Source organism: Coptis chinensis, chromosome 3 (assembly GCF_015680905.1).
Source record: "Coptis chinensis isolate HL-2020 chromosome 3, ASM1568090v1, whole genome shotgun sequence".
Classification (NCBI taxonomy): domain Eukaryota; kingdom Viridiplantae; phylum Streptophyta; class Magnoliopsida; order Ranunculales; family Ranunculaceae; genus Coptis; species Coptis chinensis.
Window position 1 is genome coordinate 118,708,015 of NC_141458.1, and position 15,552 is coordinate 118,723,566.

The 15,552-nt window shown below is 40.7% G+C and overlaps 3 protein-coding genes and 1 pseudogene across 5 annotated transcripts in view; 3 read left to right on the forward strand and 1 right to left on the reverse strand.

Moving 5' to 3' along the window:
- Positions 1–14,661, forward strand: part of LOC147513617 (membrane steroid-binding protein 1-like) — a 48,985-nt gene extending 34,324 nt beyond the window's left edge. The window contains exons 1-4 of one of the 3 annotated variants that reach the window (XM_086596781.1): positions 11,790–12,158; positions 12,419–13,498; positions 13,582–13,974; positions 14,114–14,661. In XM_086596781.1, coding sequence (XP_086452907.1) covers positions 13,715–13,974; positions 14,114–14,345 — 492 coding nt within the window. In that variant the 5' untranslated portion in view covers positions 11,790–12,158; positions 12,419–13,498; positions 13,582–13,714 and the 3' untranslated portion in view covers positions 14,346–14,661. Of the gene's footprint in view, positions 1–11,789; positions 12,159–12,418; positions 13,499–13,581; positions 13,975–14,113 lie in introns of those variants that run through there. The other 2 variants (XM_086596780.1, XM_086596782.1) reach the window with 2 other exon arrangements.
- LOC147513620 (uncharacterized) lies at positions 1,006–3,363 on the reverse strand. Its single transcript, XM_086598934.1, has 2 exons — positions 1,419–3,363; positions 1,006–1,335 (listed from the first exon to the last, which is right to left on the reverse strand). Exons 1-2 carry the CDS (start codon positions 1,512–1,514, stop codon positions 1,006–1,008), a joined length of 426 nt encoding a protein of 141 aa, XP_086455060.1. The 5' UTR covers positions 1,515–3,363.
- LOC147513621 (WD repeat-containing protein RUP2 pseudogene) lies at positions 10,817–11,206 on the forward strand (annotated as a pseudogene).
- LOC147513622 (LEAF RUST 10 DISEASE-RESISTANCE LOCUS RECEPTOR-LIKE PROTEIN KINASE-like 2.1) lies at positions 13,027–13,515 on the forward strand. Its single transcript, XM_086598935.1, has one exon. The coding sequence runs from the start codon at positions 13,027–13,029 to the stop codon at positions 13,513–13,515; it is 489 nt and encodes a 162-aa protein (XP_086455061.1).
- Positions 14,662–15,552: the final 891 nt, after the last annotated feature.

The following is a 15,552-nucleotide window of genomic DNA, read 5'->3' on the forward strand; positions in this document are numbered from 1 at the left end:
ACTTTTTAAGCCAGCATTTGAGTATTTGAGACGACTTTTTTAGCCACGCCTTTGCAACGCCATCCGGTGCGTTATGACAGATCTTTGCCACGCTCAAAGGCACCTTTTAGCGATGGGGTATGGCGCTGCTAAAACTATGCTCAGCTGTAGTGTGAAATGGGTGTATAAGAAAAGTAATTGATTAATTGATAAGAGAAATGGATTTGTTTATACGAGTGTGCTTGGGTTTACCTTTGAATACATATAGAATATCTACATATGTTATATATACAAGTTCTAACTTTTCTTTTCGCGAGGAGGGTAGGACTTAATAACATTTTGCAGGCAGGACGCCGGGTCCTACCATTATCTGGGCGGATATCGGTAAGTGTAATTCAATTATCTAGATATTAAAAGGAGTTATTAGAATGAGTTAATAAGATGGAAGTTAATAAAATGGAAGTTTTGCTTGGGAAGAAATTATGCCGGTTAAAATGACGAACCACCGCCTTCCAAGTCGTGAATGATTAAGTTATGGGATAATATAAAGTGATTGTTTGAATAATTAAAGTATGATAATGGTTTTATGTGTTTAGTCTACTCATACCAGCAAATTCAATTTGCTGACCCATGTTTGCTTTGTTTTGGCAACGTGGGTGTGTTCTTGGGAACATAGGTGGAAGGCGAACCGAACCGGGGCGTGTGATTGGGATTCGCGGCCCGGAGCAAACCGAGTTTATTCTATTAGGTCCGTTCTTTTGGAAGTATGTAATAAGCGTAATTTCATAATCATATGGAATGAGAATACGATGTTGAGGACCTCGTTATTCTTAGAATTTTTATATTGATGATTTTGAATGGAAGAGAGACATTTTGGAGATTTTTTTGTTGTTAAGATTATTTATGATGTGGGTTTTAGGTTTTGACATGTGTAGTATCCACCCCGTCATAGCCTGGGTTTTTAGACAATTGAATATAGTGATGTTTGAGATATTTATATTTCAAATATTCATTATTTTTAATTGTTTAGAAAATCGGGCTGTGACAAATAGCCTTCTGAGCAACGTCTTTACAATGTTGGGCGTAACCAGTCACCCTGTCACGCTCCACCCTCGCAGCATTAAGCTCCGTCCTCGTAGCATTAAGCTCCATCTTCGCTCTTTCCAGCTCGGTGCTCATCACGAGCTTCTCCAGGCAAACGTCATGATGTTGTTTCTTCAGCTCCTCGAGCTCTTGGCGATCAACGGCATACGCGTCCTGGACATTCTTCAACTCTTCACTTAGCTTTGCCATAGACTCCTTGTCCGACTCAGATATCTGAGTGATCTCCTTCAGCTTCTGGTATCCGCTCACAAGCTACATGAGCACACATACAACAACAATCAATCCCTAATGTTCCAATAAAGAACTAACAAGCAGATCTATAGAACGTCACTTACCAGACAGTGAGCCAAGTCCATTCGCCTCAGATTCTCAGCAAGGCCCTTGGAATCCATCTCCTTGCAGTTGCTATCCAAAGCCATCTGGTCAGTCATACAGGCAGCAATCTTGCTCGACTTGAAGCTGACATTAGTTCACTTCACTATTCGCTACACCCCCTGGTCATCGACATACACCACTTGGCGATCCAAGTCATCATCAGCCATAGCAGATTTCCCACTCACCTTACTCGAGACCTTTAACCTCACCGACGAGCTACGATCTCGAGTCACTGGTGGTTGGCTCTGACTGACCCCAAAGGTCTCCAGATCCAAGATGTTCAGGTCGGGTGCAGCCCTCGACCTGGAACTATGTGAGACCTTACCCCCCCACTTGTTCGCCACCAGACGAGCCCCCAACACCAGAGTTGTCCCTGACCGCATGCCTCACAGCCTTGGCATTCTTAGTAGCTCTCTGCTCAGTTGTATCAGCCTTCCTCTTCAGCGAGCTGCTTCGCTCACGAGGTTTGAACTCGATCTCATCCAAGTTAAAGGGAGCGCTACTAGACCCCCCTCCCCCTTCAAGCAGCCTACTCGACCCACCAGCCCCCGAGGCTCCATCACCTCCAACGGGTCGCTTAGGACCAGAACGGCTTCAGTTCCTCTCCTTTCTCGTCACCAGATCGCCTTTATTCTTCTCCATCGTTGCTTCAATAGAAGATTCACGAACAATGCGGCCCCGAGCCCTTTTCTTCTGATTATTTCTCTTCTCCCTGATCACACAACCTCCTCGCTCCACAAAGTAATGCGCAACCTCGGGCTATTTCTCCCATTTCTGAGCTCGAGTTAACTTCGCAAACCTCTCTATCTCCCCCCAATCAGTTCGCCTTTTTATAACGAGCTCTGCAAAAACAGTACAGAACCATGTCAGATACAATATCAACAATCATAACATCAAAATAACAGAGCAATACACTCCTACCCACCCGCAAAGTTACAAACCCTATTCTTCACACCAAATCCTCTAGCACAGAAGTCCCCAACTAACAACAACGGCCTCTTCTCCCAAGCCTCATTGCTTACACCATCCAACACGTTAGATTTTCTCATCACCATTTGCAAGCTAAAGTTGAGAGCGCGAGATCACTTTACCGAGAAGTGCTCAATAATGTCAGCGACCCCTATGCGGTATTCACCACTCGCATTCAGCAGATCGAACACCCTAAGCAACCGCCAGGTATTACCTACAAACTGGCAGGGCGCTTTCCAACAGAAGTTCAAAAAATCACAAGTCAGCTTCGAGAACGGTATCCTCATACCAGCCCTCAACTGTCCCTCGCAAACTACTATCCCGTAGTTCGGTGGTGTGTACCCATCACTAAACACCTATACCTTCTCTCCCAATTCGCGTATCTCCAGGTCACCCACATGGATACCATAAGCTTCCCTTAGATCAACGAAAGCTTTCAGTGCACGTTTATCCACAGCCCTAGGGGGCAACCCACTAGAGGACGACCTCGTCACGACCTGACGTATTAGCTAAAGCAACAACAGAATCAGATCGTACATCCTCCTCCACATCCTCACTCTTAAACCCCACTGATTCCTCCCTATCTTCCTCCATTTCACCACAACTCAAAGACACCTCTCAAATCTCCTCAGATCGAGTATCATCAAACTCAGACATCTCCTTTTTCTTAATAAATACCAAACCTAAACAACAAAAGCTAAAGCTGACCTAACTATTGGGCACACAACGCTAGAACAGAAGAAAAAAGGGAAGAGCAACAATGGTAGAAGCACTAACTTGAAGAACCCTAGCTTGCGTTTTTGCTGGAGGATAAACAAAAATGACTCTTCAGGTTTCTAAGATTGGTTTTGTGTAACCGATCCTTCGGTTCCCGATGCACCTCATGATTACACCCTAAATCGTAGCCCACACGTCTACCAAAGACCTGTCTTTTCAAAATCCTGAAAAAGAGGAGGCGCGTCCCCCCCCCAACGCCGATTCTCCCATGCGCTCAAGCATTCAACACCGGTTCGTTATCTTTGCAAGGAACGATCTCGCCAGAACGGTGGATATTTCTATTCACAAGCATTCGTCCCTTCACATATGCTAGCCACACGCCATCGTTCTTTCTCAGCAGATCGCTTCTCCGCATAAAGCAACCTACTGAGATGGGTTGTGTGAGGGACTAATATTCACATCTAATGAAGATTAGGTGCGCATCTAGCATAAGCAGAAATATCCTACCGACCTCATGTCCTCGTCTTCCGAGCTCGCTTCATAACCAACTCACCTCATGTAGGTGGTTCACTTCAGCTCACACTACAAGCAATGACATCATCATCCGATCCAAGATGTTCGTCCTACCAGCTCGCTCCAGAAGGACACAGGTCGCACGAACGAACTCACGCAAAACACTTTATCTTATGGCATCATCTTTCTTTTAGATGCAATCATTACTGAAGAGATACTTACACAAGCCATTACCGCAAATTACGAACTACTGTAACCACTCCCCATCATTACAGAATTCCTACTAACACCATCCAAACACTTCTTCTTAATCTCTATCATACATCTGTTTCGACCCCCACCTACGTGGCAAACGTTCATTAGTAGGGGTCTCTATTTTATTCATTTAATCAACAGGGATAAAGCCCAATTCGCAATATCATGGATCAATGTACATGCCCATTAACTCATGTATCTAAGGCTGAACCTTAGCCACATGGCTTGCCACTAATGTACATTGATTTATGTCTAGATTCATTTCTTATCAAAAAGATAATTATCAGTTGACAGTTATATTCTATCACAATTACTCAAGCAATAAGATTACTTGAGCTACAAGGATTCTCTACTCTATCTATATAAATACCATATTATTTTTCATAAGGAACTACGTGGAAACTTGATCCCTAGAGAATAGATCTTGGGTACGTAGGCAGCCATTATCTTGGTTCAGTTTCATCTCCCCCAACATCAAATTCCTCTGTTTCTTAGTGCGTTCTTTACCATTGCTCTCGTTGTGCTGAAGCAGTTTATTGCCGAAATATAATTGGCGCCGTCTGTGGTTTTTTTTTAATCCATTATCACATAAAACAATCGAGATGGTAAGCACAAGAAGCAGATCGAACAGACAACATATTCCTCCTGCCAATAGGAATCGCAACCCTCGAAATTCAAGTCGGGCAATGCAAGAACCGTTGAACAATCGAGTTGCTCCTAGTGGTAGGATCAATTCTCAACATCCAACTGCAGCAGCACCGCTGCAGCCGCTACCGCAAACGGCGATACAACGCCTCCAAAAGAAGGCATCACAGAACAAAGTATAAGGAAAACCTTCATCCCAGACTGGACCGACCTGATAGGGAAGGCCGACCTCGCATATTTGAGGAAAATCGCCATCCTAGACAGGTTCGACCAGACAGGGAAAGAAGGCATCACGGAAGAAAGTATAAGGAAAACCTTCATCCCAGATTGGACCGACCTGATAGGGAAGGCCGACCTCGCAGATTTGAGGAAAATCGCCATCCTAGACAGGTTCGACCAGACAGGAAAAGAAGGCGTCACGAAAGAAAGTATAAGGAAAACCTTCATCCCGGACTGGACCGACCTGACAGGGAAGGCCGACCTCGCATATTTGAGGAAAATCGCCATCCTAGACAGGTTCGACCCGCACGAAGAAAAGAAGGCATCACGGAAGAAAGTATAAGGAAAACCTTCATCCCAGACTGGACCGACCTGACAGGGAAGGCCGACCTCACAGATTTGTGGAAAATCGACATCCTAGACAGGTTCGACCAGACAGGGAAAAAAGGCCTCACGGAAGAAAGTATAAGGAAAACCTTCATCCTAGACTGGACCGACCTGACAGGGAAGGCCGACCTCGCAGATTTGAGAAAAACTGTCATCCCAGATAGGTCCGACCAGGCAGGGAAAGAAGGCGTCACAGAAGAAAATATAAGGAATACCAATATCTCAAATGAGACTGACCTGACAGGGAAGGCTGACCTCGTTGACCTGAGGAAAATTGTCGTCCTAGACAGGTCTGATCCAATAAGGAAGGAAGGTGTCACAGAATCAACTAGAGGGAAGACCACAATCCCAGACAAACTACCAACCTAGATAGGCTGGTTACACGCAAAGAAAAAGACAATCTCCAGTTGGACCCGAACATGGGTATCGCCTAAAATCTCTAACTCTTGTAAGAGGTAATGACAGGTGTCATCTTCCACATAGGCTCGACCGGGGGCGTCTGTCTGTTTAAATCTTCTGGATAAAATAGATTTCACCCCACTTAACCCGAAGTCCCTTTGATGTAACTTCCCACTCATCGTAAAGTTCATCTGAACCTTAACGAACCTTAACGAAGCTTGTCCGATTCATCCGTATCCGTTGCCACGAATTTCCAAACTGGTGAACGCCACTTCGGGCTTCCAACGCCTATCTTTCATGGATGCTTCTTCATGGTACTACCAGATATCTTTGAATGTGGATGACCAAGAGTTCACCGCCTTCATGACCGACCAAGGCATTTTCTGCTACACTGTTATGCCTTTTGATCTGAAAAATGCTGGTGCAACCTACCAAAAGCTTATCAATACAATTTTTTCCGATCTGCTGGGAAAAATAATGGAAGCTTATATCGATGATATAGTTGTTAAATCGAAGCATATTGGTGATCATCTTTCCGAATGGGAAAGTTATCTTAGTGCATATAGCATTGTCTTTGAAAGTCGTACTACTGAAAAAGGACATGCTCTAGCGTCTTTGATAACTGATTTTCCGATTGATGATTCTCCTATTAACGATTTCTTGCGCCAGGAAGAATCTATGGAAGACATTCTGCCGCCAATAACTGGGGGCGACGAAGACCAACATGAAAACGCAATTCCTAATCCCATTGACCTATGGATTGTTTACTCAGATGGCTCCCATAGTAAATCTGGGTCTGGAATTGGATGCATTTTTGTTAAACCCGACGAAGAAAAGATTGAGAAATCTGTGCGACTTGGCTTCGTCGCTTCAAATAACGAAGCCGAGTATGAGGCTGCCATTTGTGCCTTGAGAACAGCTTTGACACTGGGGGCGCAAAAGCTCCAGTTATACATGGATTCTCGCCTTGTTGCCAATCAATTTGGTGGGTCTTTTGAAGCAAAAGATGAGCGTATGGCGACTTATCTTAGTTTGATACATAGTCTTGCTCGACAATTTGATAGCATCTCTATCACTCAAAGACCCCGAAATGACTTACGTCATGTAGATTCATTAGCTTATCTCTCCGCCGCCGTTAGAAGCGAAGGGTCAAGACACATCACTTTTGCAGTCATCTTTTCGTCAGTCTAAGTTTGAATGCTTTTACGTTCGCTTAGTTCGTTACTATCGTTACGACAAAATCTGACGAAGTTACCGCGTTTAGCTTCGTCAGTCTAAGTTTGAACACTTTTACGCTCGCTTAGTTCGTTACTATCGTTACGACAAAATCGTGAAGTTACCACGCTTAATTTAAATTTCCTAAGTTTGAACGTTTTTACGCCGCTTAATTCGTTACTATCGTTATTTACAAAATCGGCGAAATTACCACGTTTAATTTACGTCGGTCCTAAGTTTGAACGCTTTTATGCTCGCTTAGTTCGTTATTTTAAACACGACAAAATCGTGAAGTTGCCACGTTTAGCTTCGTTTGTCTAAGTTTGAACGCTTTTACGCTCGCTTAGTTCGTTACTATCGGTACTGCAAAATCTGATGAAGTTTAGCTTTGTTAATCTAAGTTTGAACGTTTTTACGCTCGCTTAGTCTAATTTTGCCAAGTTAAGTTAGCATTGGGGGCGTTTTTCTCTACATGGGGCGTTTCATTCTATTTCGTTTCATCTACATAACTCAACAACATTGTCAGTTTTCCATAGGTATATTATCTGACATCACAACGATATTTAATTGCAAACACATACTTTATTTTTATTTTCATTACAAGAATTTTTAGCTCTATGATATTACATTCACACAATCACATAATCATTGGTTTGGGAAAAGCCAATGGTTCCTTATCAGTTTTTTGCTTATACAACTCGTACAACTCTTTCCGTTTCAAGCGAAACTATATGCCAAACTATATGCCAAACCGAGCGAATTGAACCTTTCCAACAGTTTCATTATTTTGTCTAAGGCATTGAGCCGATTTTTCCGGGCGAATCTTTCCGAGTTAAACTTTCCGACAGCACTATAAGACATTGAGCTGATCTTTCTCAACGAAACTTCTTTCAGCTTCTTTAATTCTTCTACGACATTAATTAACACTTTTCTGTGCGCAACTTTTTTTTCGTAGACTCTTTGTGAATATATTTTGCTCGTAATACTGCCGTTTCTCCGTGCGAAAACTTGCTCCAGCTTCTTTATTTTTTTCCAAGACATTGGGCCGATATTTCTAAGAGACACTTTTCGTCGGTTTTTATGGGCGAAAATTTTCTCCGGCTTCTTTATTTCTTCTACGGCATTGCGGCGCGATCACCATGAGCAAAACTTTTCTTCAGCTTCTTTATTTATTTATTTTTTTCTAAGGCATTGCGATATTTCTACTCAACATTTTTCGTCAATATCTTTTATTCGTAATTCCTCCGTTTCAACCTGCGACAAAAATACAAATCTTTTCATCAGACTTTCTGACTTAACCACAATTTTAAAATAACTAATATTGACATACTTGTTTCGTGCTATCGAAAATCATCATTGACCACCGCTATGTCATATTCCGCAAGAGTTTCAGTAGTTTGATCACACTTAAATAATTTTTCGAGCCACCTCGCACCCAATTGCTTCAAACAATCAATACCCATCACAGATTACCACCGGCCACCAACACCATGTACACCCTTCCTATCTACAATTTGCTTCATCCTCCTCAACAACCAACTGTCGAATATTTCAAAACCAAGTAAACCTCACTACTTTTCAACAACCATTGATACCCACTAATCTCAATTTACCTGCCCAGGTCCTCCACAGATTGTTTCACGTACAACAACATATTAATACCCCACCCATTCATACTCAATTCAACAACCCCAACCCAAGTACAATCTTTGAAGGAGGAGAAGAAGGTGGTACTGGTTTTGATGTTTCTGGCCGATCTTTTTCCCAAGCCCAATCTTCTTAGACATTCTTTGAAACATAATTGACGCCACAACAATACAAACAATGAAAATTTTCTTCAAACCCACAAACAACAAACCCAACTTACAGTTCATACCAAATTTTGCTTGATTGATTTCAACTATCCATTATAGACAGTAAGAGCGAAGATGAAAATGTTCGCCTGTTTGATAGTTTCTACCTGCGGCACAAAGCAAAATTATAAATTTGATAGAAGGGGAATAGAATTATAAATTTTAGTCTCGGTGAATCCAAAACTGTGCTCAAGCAATATTGGCAGAAAATAGATTCGAGTTGGTATTGAGTTGATGTTGTGTTATGGTTTTATCGGGAGGGCAATGAGAGTTTTGTGACACTCTTGTTTAATAACCTTCTAGCATCATCACTCCCAATCATGTTTTCTCATGTACATCGTTTTTACTCTTATATTCCCAAGGAAGTAAGAACTGCTCCTAACACACAGACAACTCATTCTCTCTCATAAAGGAAAGGCGTAGAGATATTAAGGATTCTGGCAAGCGAGTTAAAAGAATATGCTACTTTTTTATATGGGAATAAGGCGCACCAGAGTTTCAGTAGTGTTGAACTAACTGTAATAATTATTTGCATGTTACACTTCAATGGTGACAACTAATATAAATTTAGTGATCTCTCCGATAAACTTTTTACTGGTGAGATAGTTGAGAAAAGAAGAAGGAGATAAGGAGGGGAGTTACCTGAAAGCAGAGGAGACAGGAGAAGTGGTTGACTATCAGATCTAAGACCGTTTAGCTAAACAAACACAGTACTAACCTTTTCTCTACCCGCAACCTTTTTTCCCGTGCTAGGCCTGGACTTTCTGTGCTTGTGGTTACTGTTTTTTTATCAGTTATCATCACGTTCCATCTGTTCATATATTCTTTCCCTTTTTCCCGTTCTTGCGTTGGTCTTTTATTATCTTATCCAAACCAATTTAAGCCAATTTCATGTGGGAGACTTGATTATAAGCCTTATCTAATCCGAATTCTTTGCTAATCCAACTTCATCTCTAATCTCAATTCTTATCTCCTCCACATTCTTATCTCATCCGAACACTTTGAGTCCAATTAGTATTTAACTTCCTTTGATTACTATTATTACTATACTATCCCTACGTTTAATTTCAAACGGTCTATTCCTAGTATCGCTATTCCGCTGGCACGCGTCATCGTAATCAACTTTCGTATTGTTACGTGATGCGTTCGGTACAGTTTTCAGCAATCAGTTTATTTTGCAATTTTATTTCTGTGCATATTTTTTTTTTTTTTTTTTTTTTTTCAGTGCATTTTTCGGCCATCTTTTATTTAATTACGTTCCGTATATGTTAGTTTGACATTTTTTCGTTCTCGATAATTCATGATTTTTTGACAATCAGTTTTCCTATCATATCCTTTCGCACGACACTTCGTTATACATTCCGCTCATTTGTCTTCTCTTCTTTGCCATGTGAACTTTGTTCGCATGACAAAGAGGGGGCGGTGTTACGTGGCAAACGTTCATTAGTAGGGGTCTCTATTTTATTCATTTAATCAACATGGCTAAAGCCCAATTCGCAATATCATGGATCAATGTACATGCCCATTAACTCATGTGTCTAAGGTTGAACCTTAGCCACATGGCTTGCCACTAATGTACATTGATTTATGTCTAGATTCATTTCTTATCAAAAAGATAATTATCAGTTGACAGTTATATTCTATCACAATTACTCAAGCAACAAGATTACTTAAGCTACAAGGATTCTCTACTCTACCTATATAAATACCATATTATTTTTCATAAGGAACTACGTAGAAACTTGATCCCTAGAGAATAGATCTTGAGTACGTAGGCATCCATTATCTTGGTTCAGTTTCATCTCCCCCAACATCAAATTTCTCTGTTTCTTAATGCGTTCTTTACCATTGCTCTCGTTGTGTTGAAGCAGTTTATTGCCGAAACAACATCAACGCTTGTCAGTACACGTGCTGAGTGGATCCTCATGTTCAACAATTATAAATACCCCCTACATGAACTACGCGTGTCAAACCGATTCAACTCCCCCAGAAGTGAGAGCTTAATACGTAGGCAGTTCGCTCAATAACAAACTCGATATTTCCAATATCCAAACCCAATCTCCTCCCACTTACACTTGTAAGGTGAACTAAAACACACCTTTACACGCGATATGTCAAATCCAATGTCGTCATTTCATGGACATCAAAAAACAGTGTCCTATGTTCGGTTCTTAGGCAATGGAATGATGGTATCAGCAGGTACTGATGGGTACCTTAAGCTATGGGATATGAAGGATGCACAAACTATAAGGACTTACAAGGGGCATACCAACAACAGAAACTTTGTGGGCTTATTGGTATGGAGGAATGGGGGACTGCTTGGATGTGGTTCAGAGAGCAACGAAGTTTTCGTATATGACAAAAGGTGGGGCAATCCAATGTGGGTGCACGGATTAGAGCCTACCGTCGGAGCTGGGCGTGACCACAGGTTCATTAGTAGTGTGTGCTGGAGGCAAGTTGAGAATGATGAGTGCACCCTAGTGGCGGGGGGATGTGATGGTGTTTTGCAGGTTTTTGTTGGAACAAGAAAGTCATCCATATCTAGTGAATATTTCTCGCAGTCACCTGCACTTTGATTTTGTTTTAAAAAACAAAAAAATTATTAAAGGGACATAAATATGAATATAAAAGCTTACGCTGCTGTTACATGTTAGATGTTTTGCTAAAGCTTTACAGATTTTTGTCAGTCGAAGTTGTTCAATTAAAAGTAAATCTAAATCTAAATCTCGGTACCAGGTCCGTTCAGAAAAACCGTATGGATTTAGTTATTGTCTTAGTTTCTCCGTTGTACCTCATGTACTGAATTGGAACGAACTTGTTGAGGCTTGTAAATTAAAATTTATATAATCTTCATGGTCTCTTCAGTGGGATGATTGACGACACATTGGCATGATATACTTATGTTTTTTTCTAGAAACACTCATCCCTATAGGGATATCCTCGTGGTAGCCCAAATCTTTTTTCTAAACTTTAATTGAGCCTTTCAACTTCAACATCAATTAGCAATGGTGTGTTCCTTTATATTTGAAGATAGAGGGCCATATAAAGGTCCCATTGGTGATGCCCTTATATTTGAAGATAGAGGGCCATATAAAGGTCCCATTGGTGATGCCCTAAGGATTGAAAAGTTGGCTTCACCTCCAAATCTCATCTCAAACTCATCTCCCCAAGGAAGGCCTGACCCAAGAAATCATACTCACTACTAAACGGAGGCCCAAGTCTACTTATTCGGCTGTTGTGACAATGGCCCATGCCCATTTACAGTTCAACCATTGATGCCGATTGTAGTAAGAACGTAGAATGAAAAAAGCTCAACAAGTCCCATTAAAAAAGACAAGATTGAAGACCATATATTGAAAGACTATATAAAATTGGGTCATTATTCATCATTTCGTTATTCTTGAAGACGAGCACCCATTGAATCGATTTTTAAAGCTAAACCAATCAGAGTCAACCGTTGAGTACTCAACTGATTTCTCCAACACACCAATCATAGAAAACGGGGGATCTTCACTTCTGGTCATTTTGGTATGCATCCAAGCTAGCTTTTCTTTGTTATTCATTAGATTATCAATGTGAAAATATTGTTTGGGCCGACTATTTAGCATTTACACTATAATTCTATGTCTACAACTCTACCTAGTTTCATTCAATAATCAAATTATATGGTTGCTTAGTGAACGAAGAGCATTCAATTCTTACAGTCACCTTACTATTCTTTACTCTATTGCTATTCATCAAATTATGTCCTCCGCTTTTTCATTTTTTACTTTTTAACTTTTTCACAGCCGGCCGGTTGTTATCACTTGAGCTTTCTTCCATACTCTACTTGGTTTGACTACTATCGAAAACCACATTGTATGACCTAAACTTGATGGAGCGCGATGAATACTCACAACCGAGTGAAAAGTTTTTGTATGCTACACCACGTATATTTTCATGCGTGGAACTTACGAGCTTTATATCAGATCCCAAAAATGTTGTAGGCTTTGGTGGCTTTGGAGACGTCTACGTAGGTAAATTCTCTAACGGTGTCGAAACAGCTATTAAGGTATTGAAAGAAAACACAAATGAGATCGTGATAAAACAATTCATGGCTGAAGTGAGCACCATGGGTAGTGTTTCTCATCCAAACTTGATCAAACTATATGGGTATTGCATTGATAACGACATGAAAGCACTTGTTTACTTAATACATAAAAACGGATCACTGGATAAGATTTTGTTTAAAAATCATCTTGATATAGAATGGGGAAGTTGTATAATATTGCATTGAGATAGCAAATGGGCTCTCTTATTTGCATGAGGTTTGTCACCCACGAATAATTCACTCGACATAAAGCCTGAGAATGTGCTTATTGACTCGAACCTTTCTCCTAAGATTATAGATTTTGGAATGGCTAGACATTCTAGTCAGGTTGAACAATCAGGATACAGAGGGACAAGCAGTTATGCTGCCCCAGAGGTGGGTAAGGGGCGACTAGTAACTTATAAAAGTGATGTTTATAGTTTTGGAATGATGTTGTTTGAAATTTTGAGGAAGAAAAGGAACTCTGTGGGACCAGGGTGGTTTCCAGGAGAAGTTGGTCTGAAAGTTGAGAATGAAGAACTAGGCGAAATCTTTTTTTGGTATGTGGCATTGAGGAGAAAAATAGAAAAAAATGCTGAGAAATTATCTTTAGTTGCATTATGGTGTACTCAGGAACGACACCTTAATAGACCTGACATGAGCATCGTTGTGAAGATGCTGAAGGGTGAAATAGTACTAGAGAAGCCACCCAATCCGTTTGGGTTTTATGATGACTTCGCCTCAAAGCAGCATGTTTGGCTAGACCACTCCCAAAATTTACTCCTGCCATTAATGAACGGTATGAGAATTTTCTGATATGAAATGTATGGTACAATAGTAATTAGGCTGTGCGACTAACCAAATTAACCATCCTATTTTCAGCGTACCTGAGGAAAATTCTCTCGAGAGAGCAGAGGATTCAACCCACAAAGAATCTGGTTCGAGTTCTACGTCTCGACCACCTTCGAAGAGTACTTCTTTGGATGATGAATCAGATTCTAAGAAACCTTTGCTTATGGCTATTAAAGAACAGGTTTATAATGTTACTCAAGGCAGGTCTTTTTCTTCTCTGTGGGGGGGTTTTCCCAAAGTTTCTGGATTATTTGCTTCAAAACCAAGACCAACGCTTTTGGAAGAAGACATGGAAAATTTACAAGCACCAGTTCAACTTGGTGAAGTTACTGAAGAAGAGCTGAAAGCTTATGATGGATCAGATCCTAAGAAACCTTTGCTTATGGCTATTAGAGGACAGATCTATGATGTTACTCAAAGCAGGTATATCCATAAATACTTGTATATTGGCTATATGCCTATATATAGCTCATATTTTCTTGCAATGGGTTAACTCCTGTATCACAGTAACATGTCTTGGATATATTCATGTGCTTTAATGTTGGTTGCCCTTCCTTTGCAGAATGTTTTATGGACCTGGTGGGGCATATGCTTTGTATTCTGGTAAGGATGTTAGTAGAGCCCTTGCAAAGATGTCGTTTGAAGAGGAGGATCTAATTGGAGATATCACAGGTCTTGGCCCATTTGAACTTGAAGCTTTACAGGACTGGGAATACAAGTTCCTGAGCAAGTATGTGAAAGTTGGAACAATAAAGAAAATCGTGCCAGTAGACGATGCACCACTCAGCCGGTGATTCCTCTGAAGCCCCCAATGATTGCTGCTAAGACTGTAGAAGATGAACCATCAGAAAGTGCAGCAGTAGAAAATGTAGAGCTGAAGCCCAAAGAAGTTACAGTTGATGGAGATGTCAAGGAAGGATCCGTTTTTTTTATCATCGGCACCAGACAATGAGTCGTGATTGTTTACTTAAATCTTGTTATATGTGCTAATGCTACCTACATTTGTGTGGTTAATTACAATTTTGTGGTGGAAAACTTGGTAGAACCTGTTTCTAGTCTATTGTATGTTGTTTTTGGTGAACAGTATTAGAAAAGAGTTTGCAATTCCCAGAGCATCTCGAGAGATAATAGGTAACTAGTATTCTTTGATCAAGTCCCTCCCCTCCCCTCTCTTCGTTGATCTTTCCTTGCCGTTCTTGTGATTAACTTCAATCTGATGTAACTTTCACAGTTCAGACTTCAGATCAGTACATCATGCGCCATGATGTTCTTCTGAAGTTGTATCATTCTTCCTGATACTGTCTATATATAATTATGGTGCACATTGAACTGCTACCATCTGGCGATGTGTGGTTCTGGTCAGGTTACTTAGGTATATGATGTCACCTTGTCCAAGACTGGTCAAGCCTGATGACAGTTATAAATTGAACGCTGCATGCTACCTTCCGATTAGGTCGCTACAGTAAAATGTGTGATGTGCTTTACTGCACCATACACCATACTTGTGAGGGTGAAGTTTGAAAACAAGTATCAAAAGAAGGCAATTTCAATTATGAAAGGGCCTACACAGTTATGCTATTGTGTACAGAGCATTTTTATTTTTTTATTTTTTATTTTTTTAGAGATAAAAGGAAGGCACTTTTGAAATTTAGTAAGTGCTTCCTACAGAGTTTACATCATCTACACATATCTGAATCAGAGATCTTGTCGTAGCAGGATTTAAACTAAAATAAAGAAGAGCTCACCTACCCTTCCTAGCCAGAGCATGAGCAACAAAATTAGAATCCCTAAATCGGGTATAGAGCATTTATATTCTGTCAAGAGTTGCATTCCTATGTGTCAAATTCCCTTAACCTGGAGTGCTGCAAATTATTTGACGAGTAATGATCAAACTCCAGACCACTTCTTCAGTTAAGAAAAAACGGATATCTTTACGTGTGAAGTTAAGGAATTTGACTCAGCTTGACTCTGTTCATGTCTGAGAAAATATAAGCTGCCACT

What these genes read in the sequence shown, in the direction of transcription:
- LOC147513622 (XM_086598935.1), top strand. Translation starts at nt 13,027, where the DNA reads ATGGCTAGACATTCTAGTCAGGTTGAACAATCAGGATACAGAGGGACA.
- LOC147513620 (XM_086598934.1), bottom strand. Translation starts at nt 1,514, where the DNA reads ATGACTGACCAGATGGCTTTGGATAGCAACTGCAAGGAGATGGATTCC. An exon ending in TGGACTTGGCTCACTGTCTG is followed by an intron (nt 1,336 to 1,418) that starts GTAAGTGACGTT and finishes GTGCTCATGTAG; the next exon opens with CTTGTGAGCGGATACCAGAA.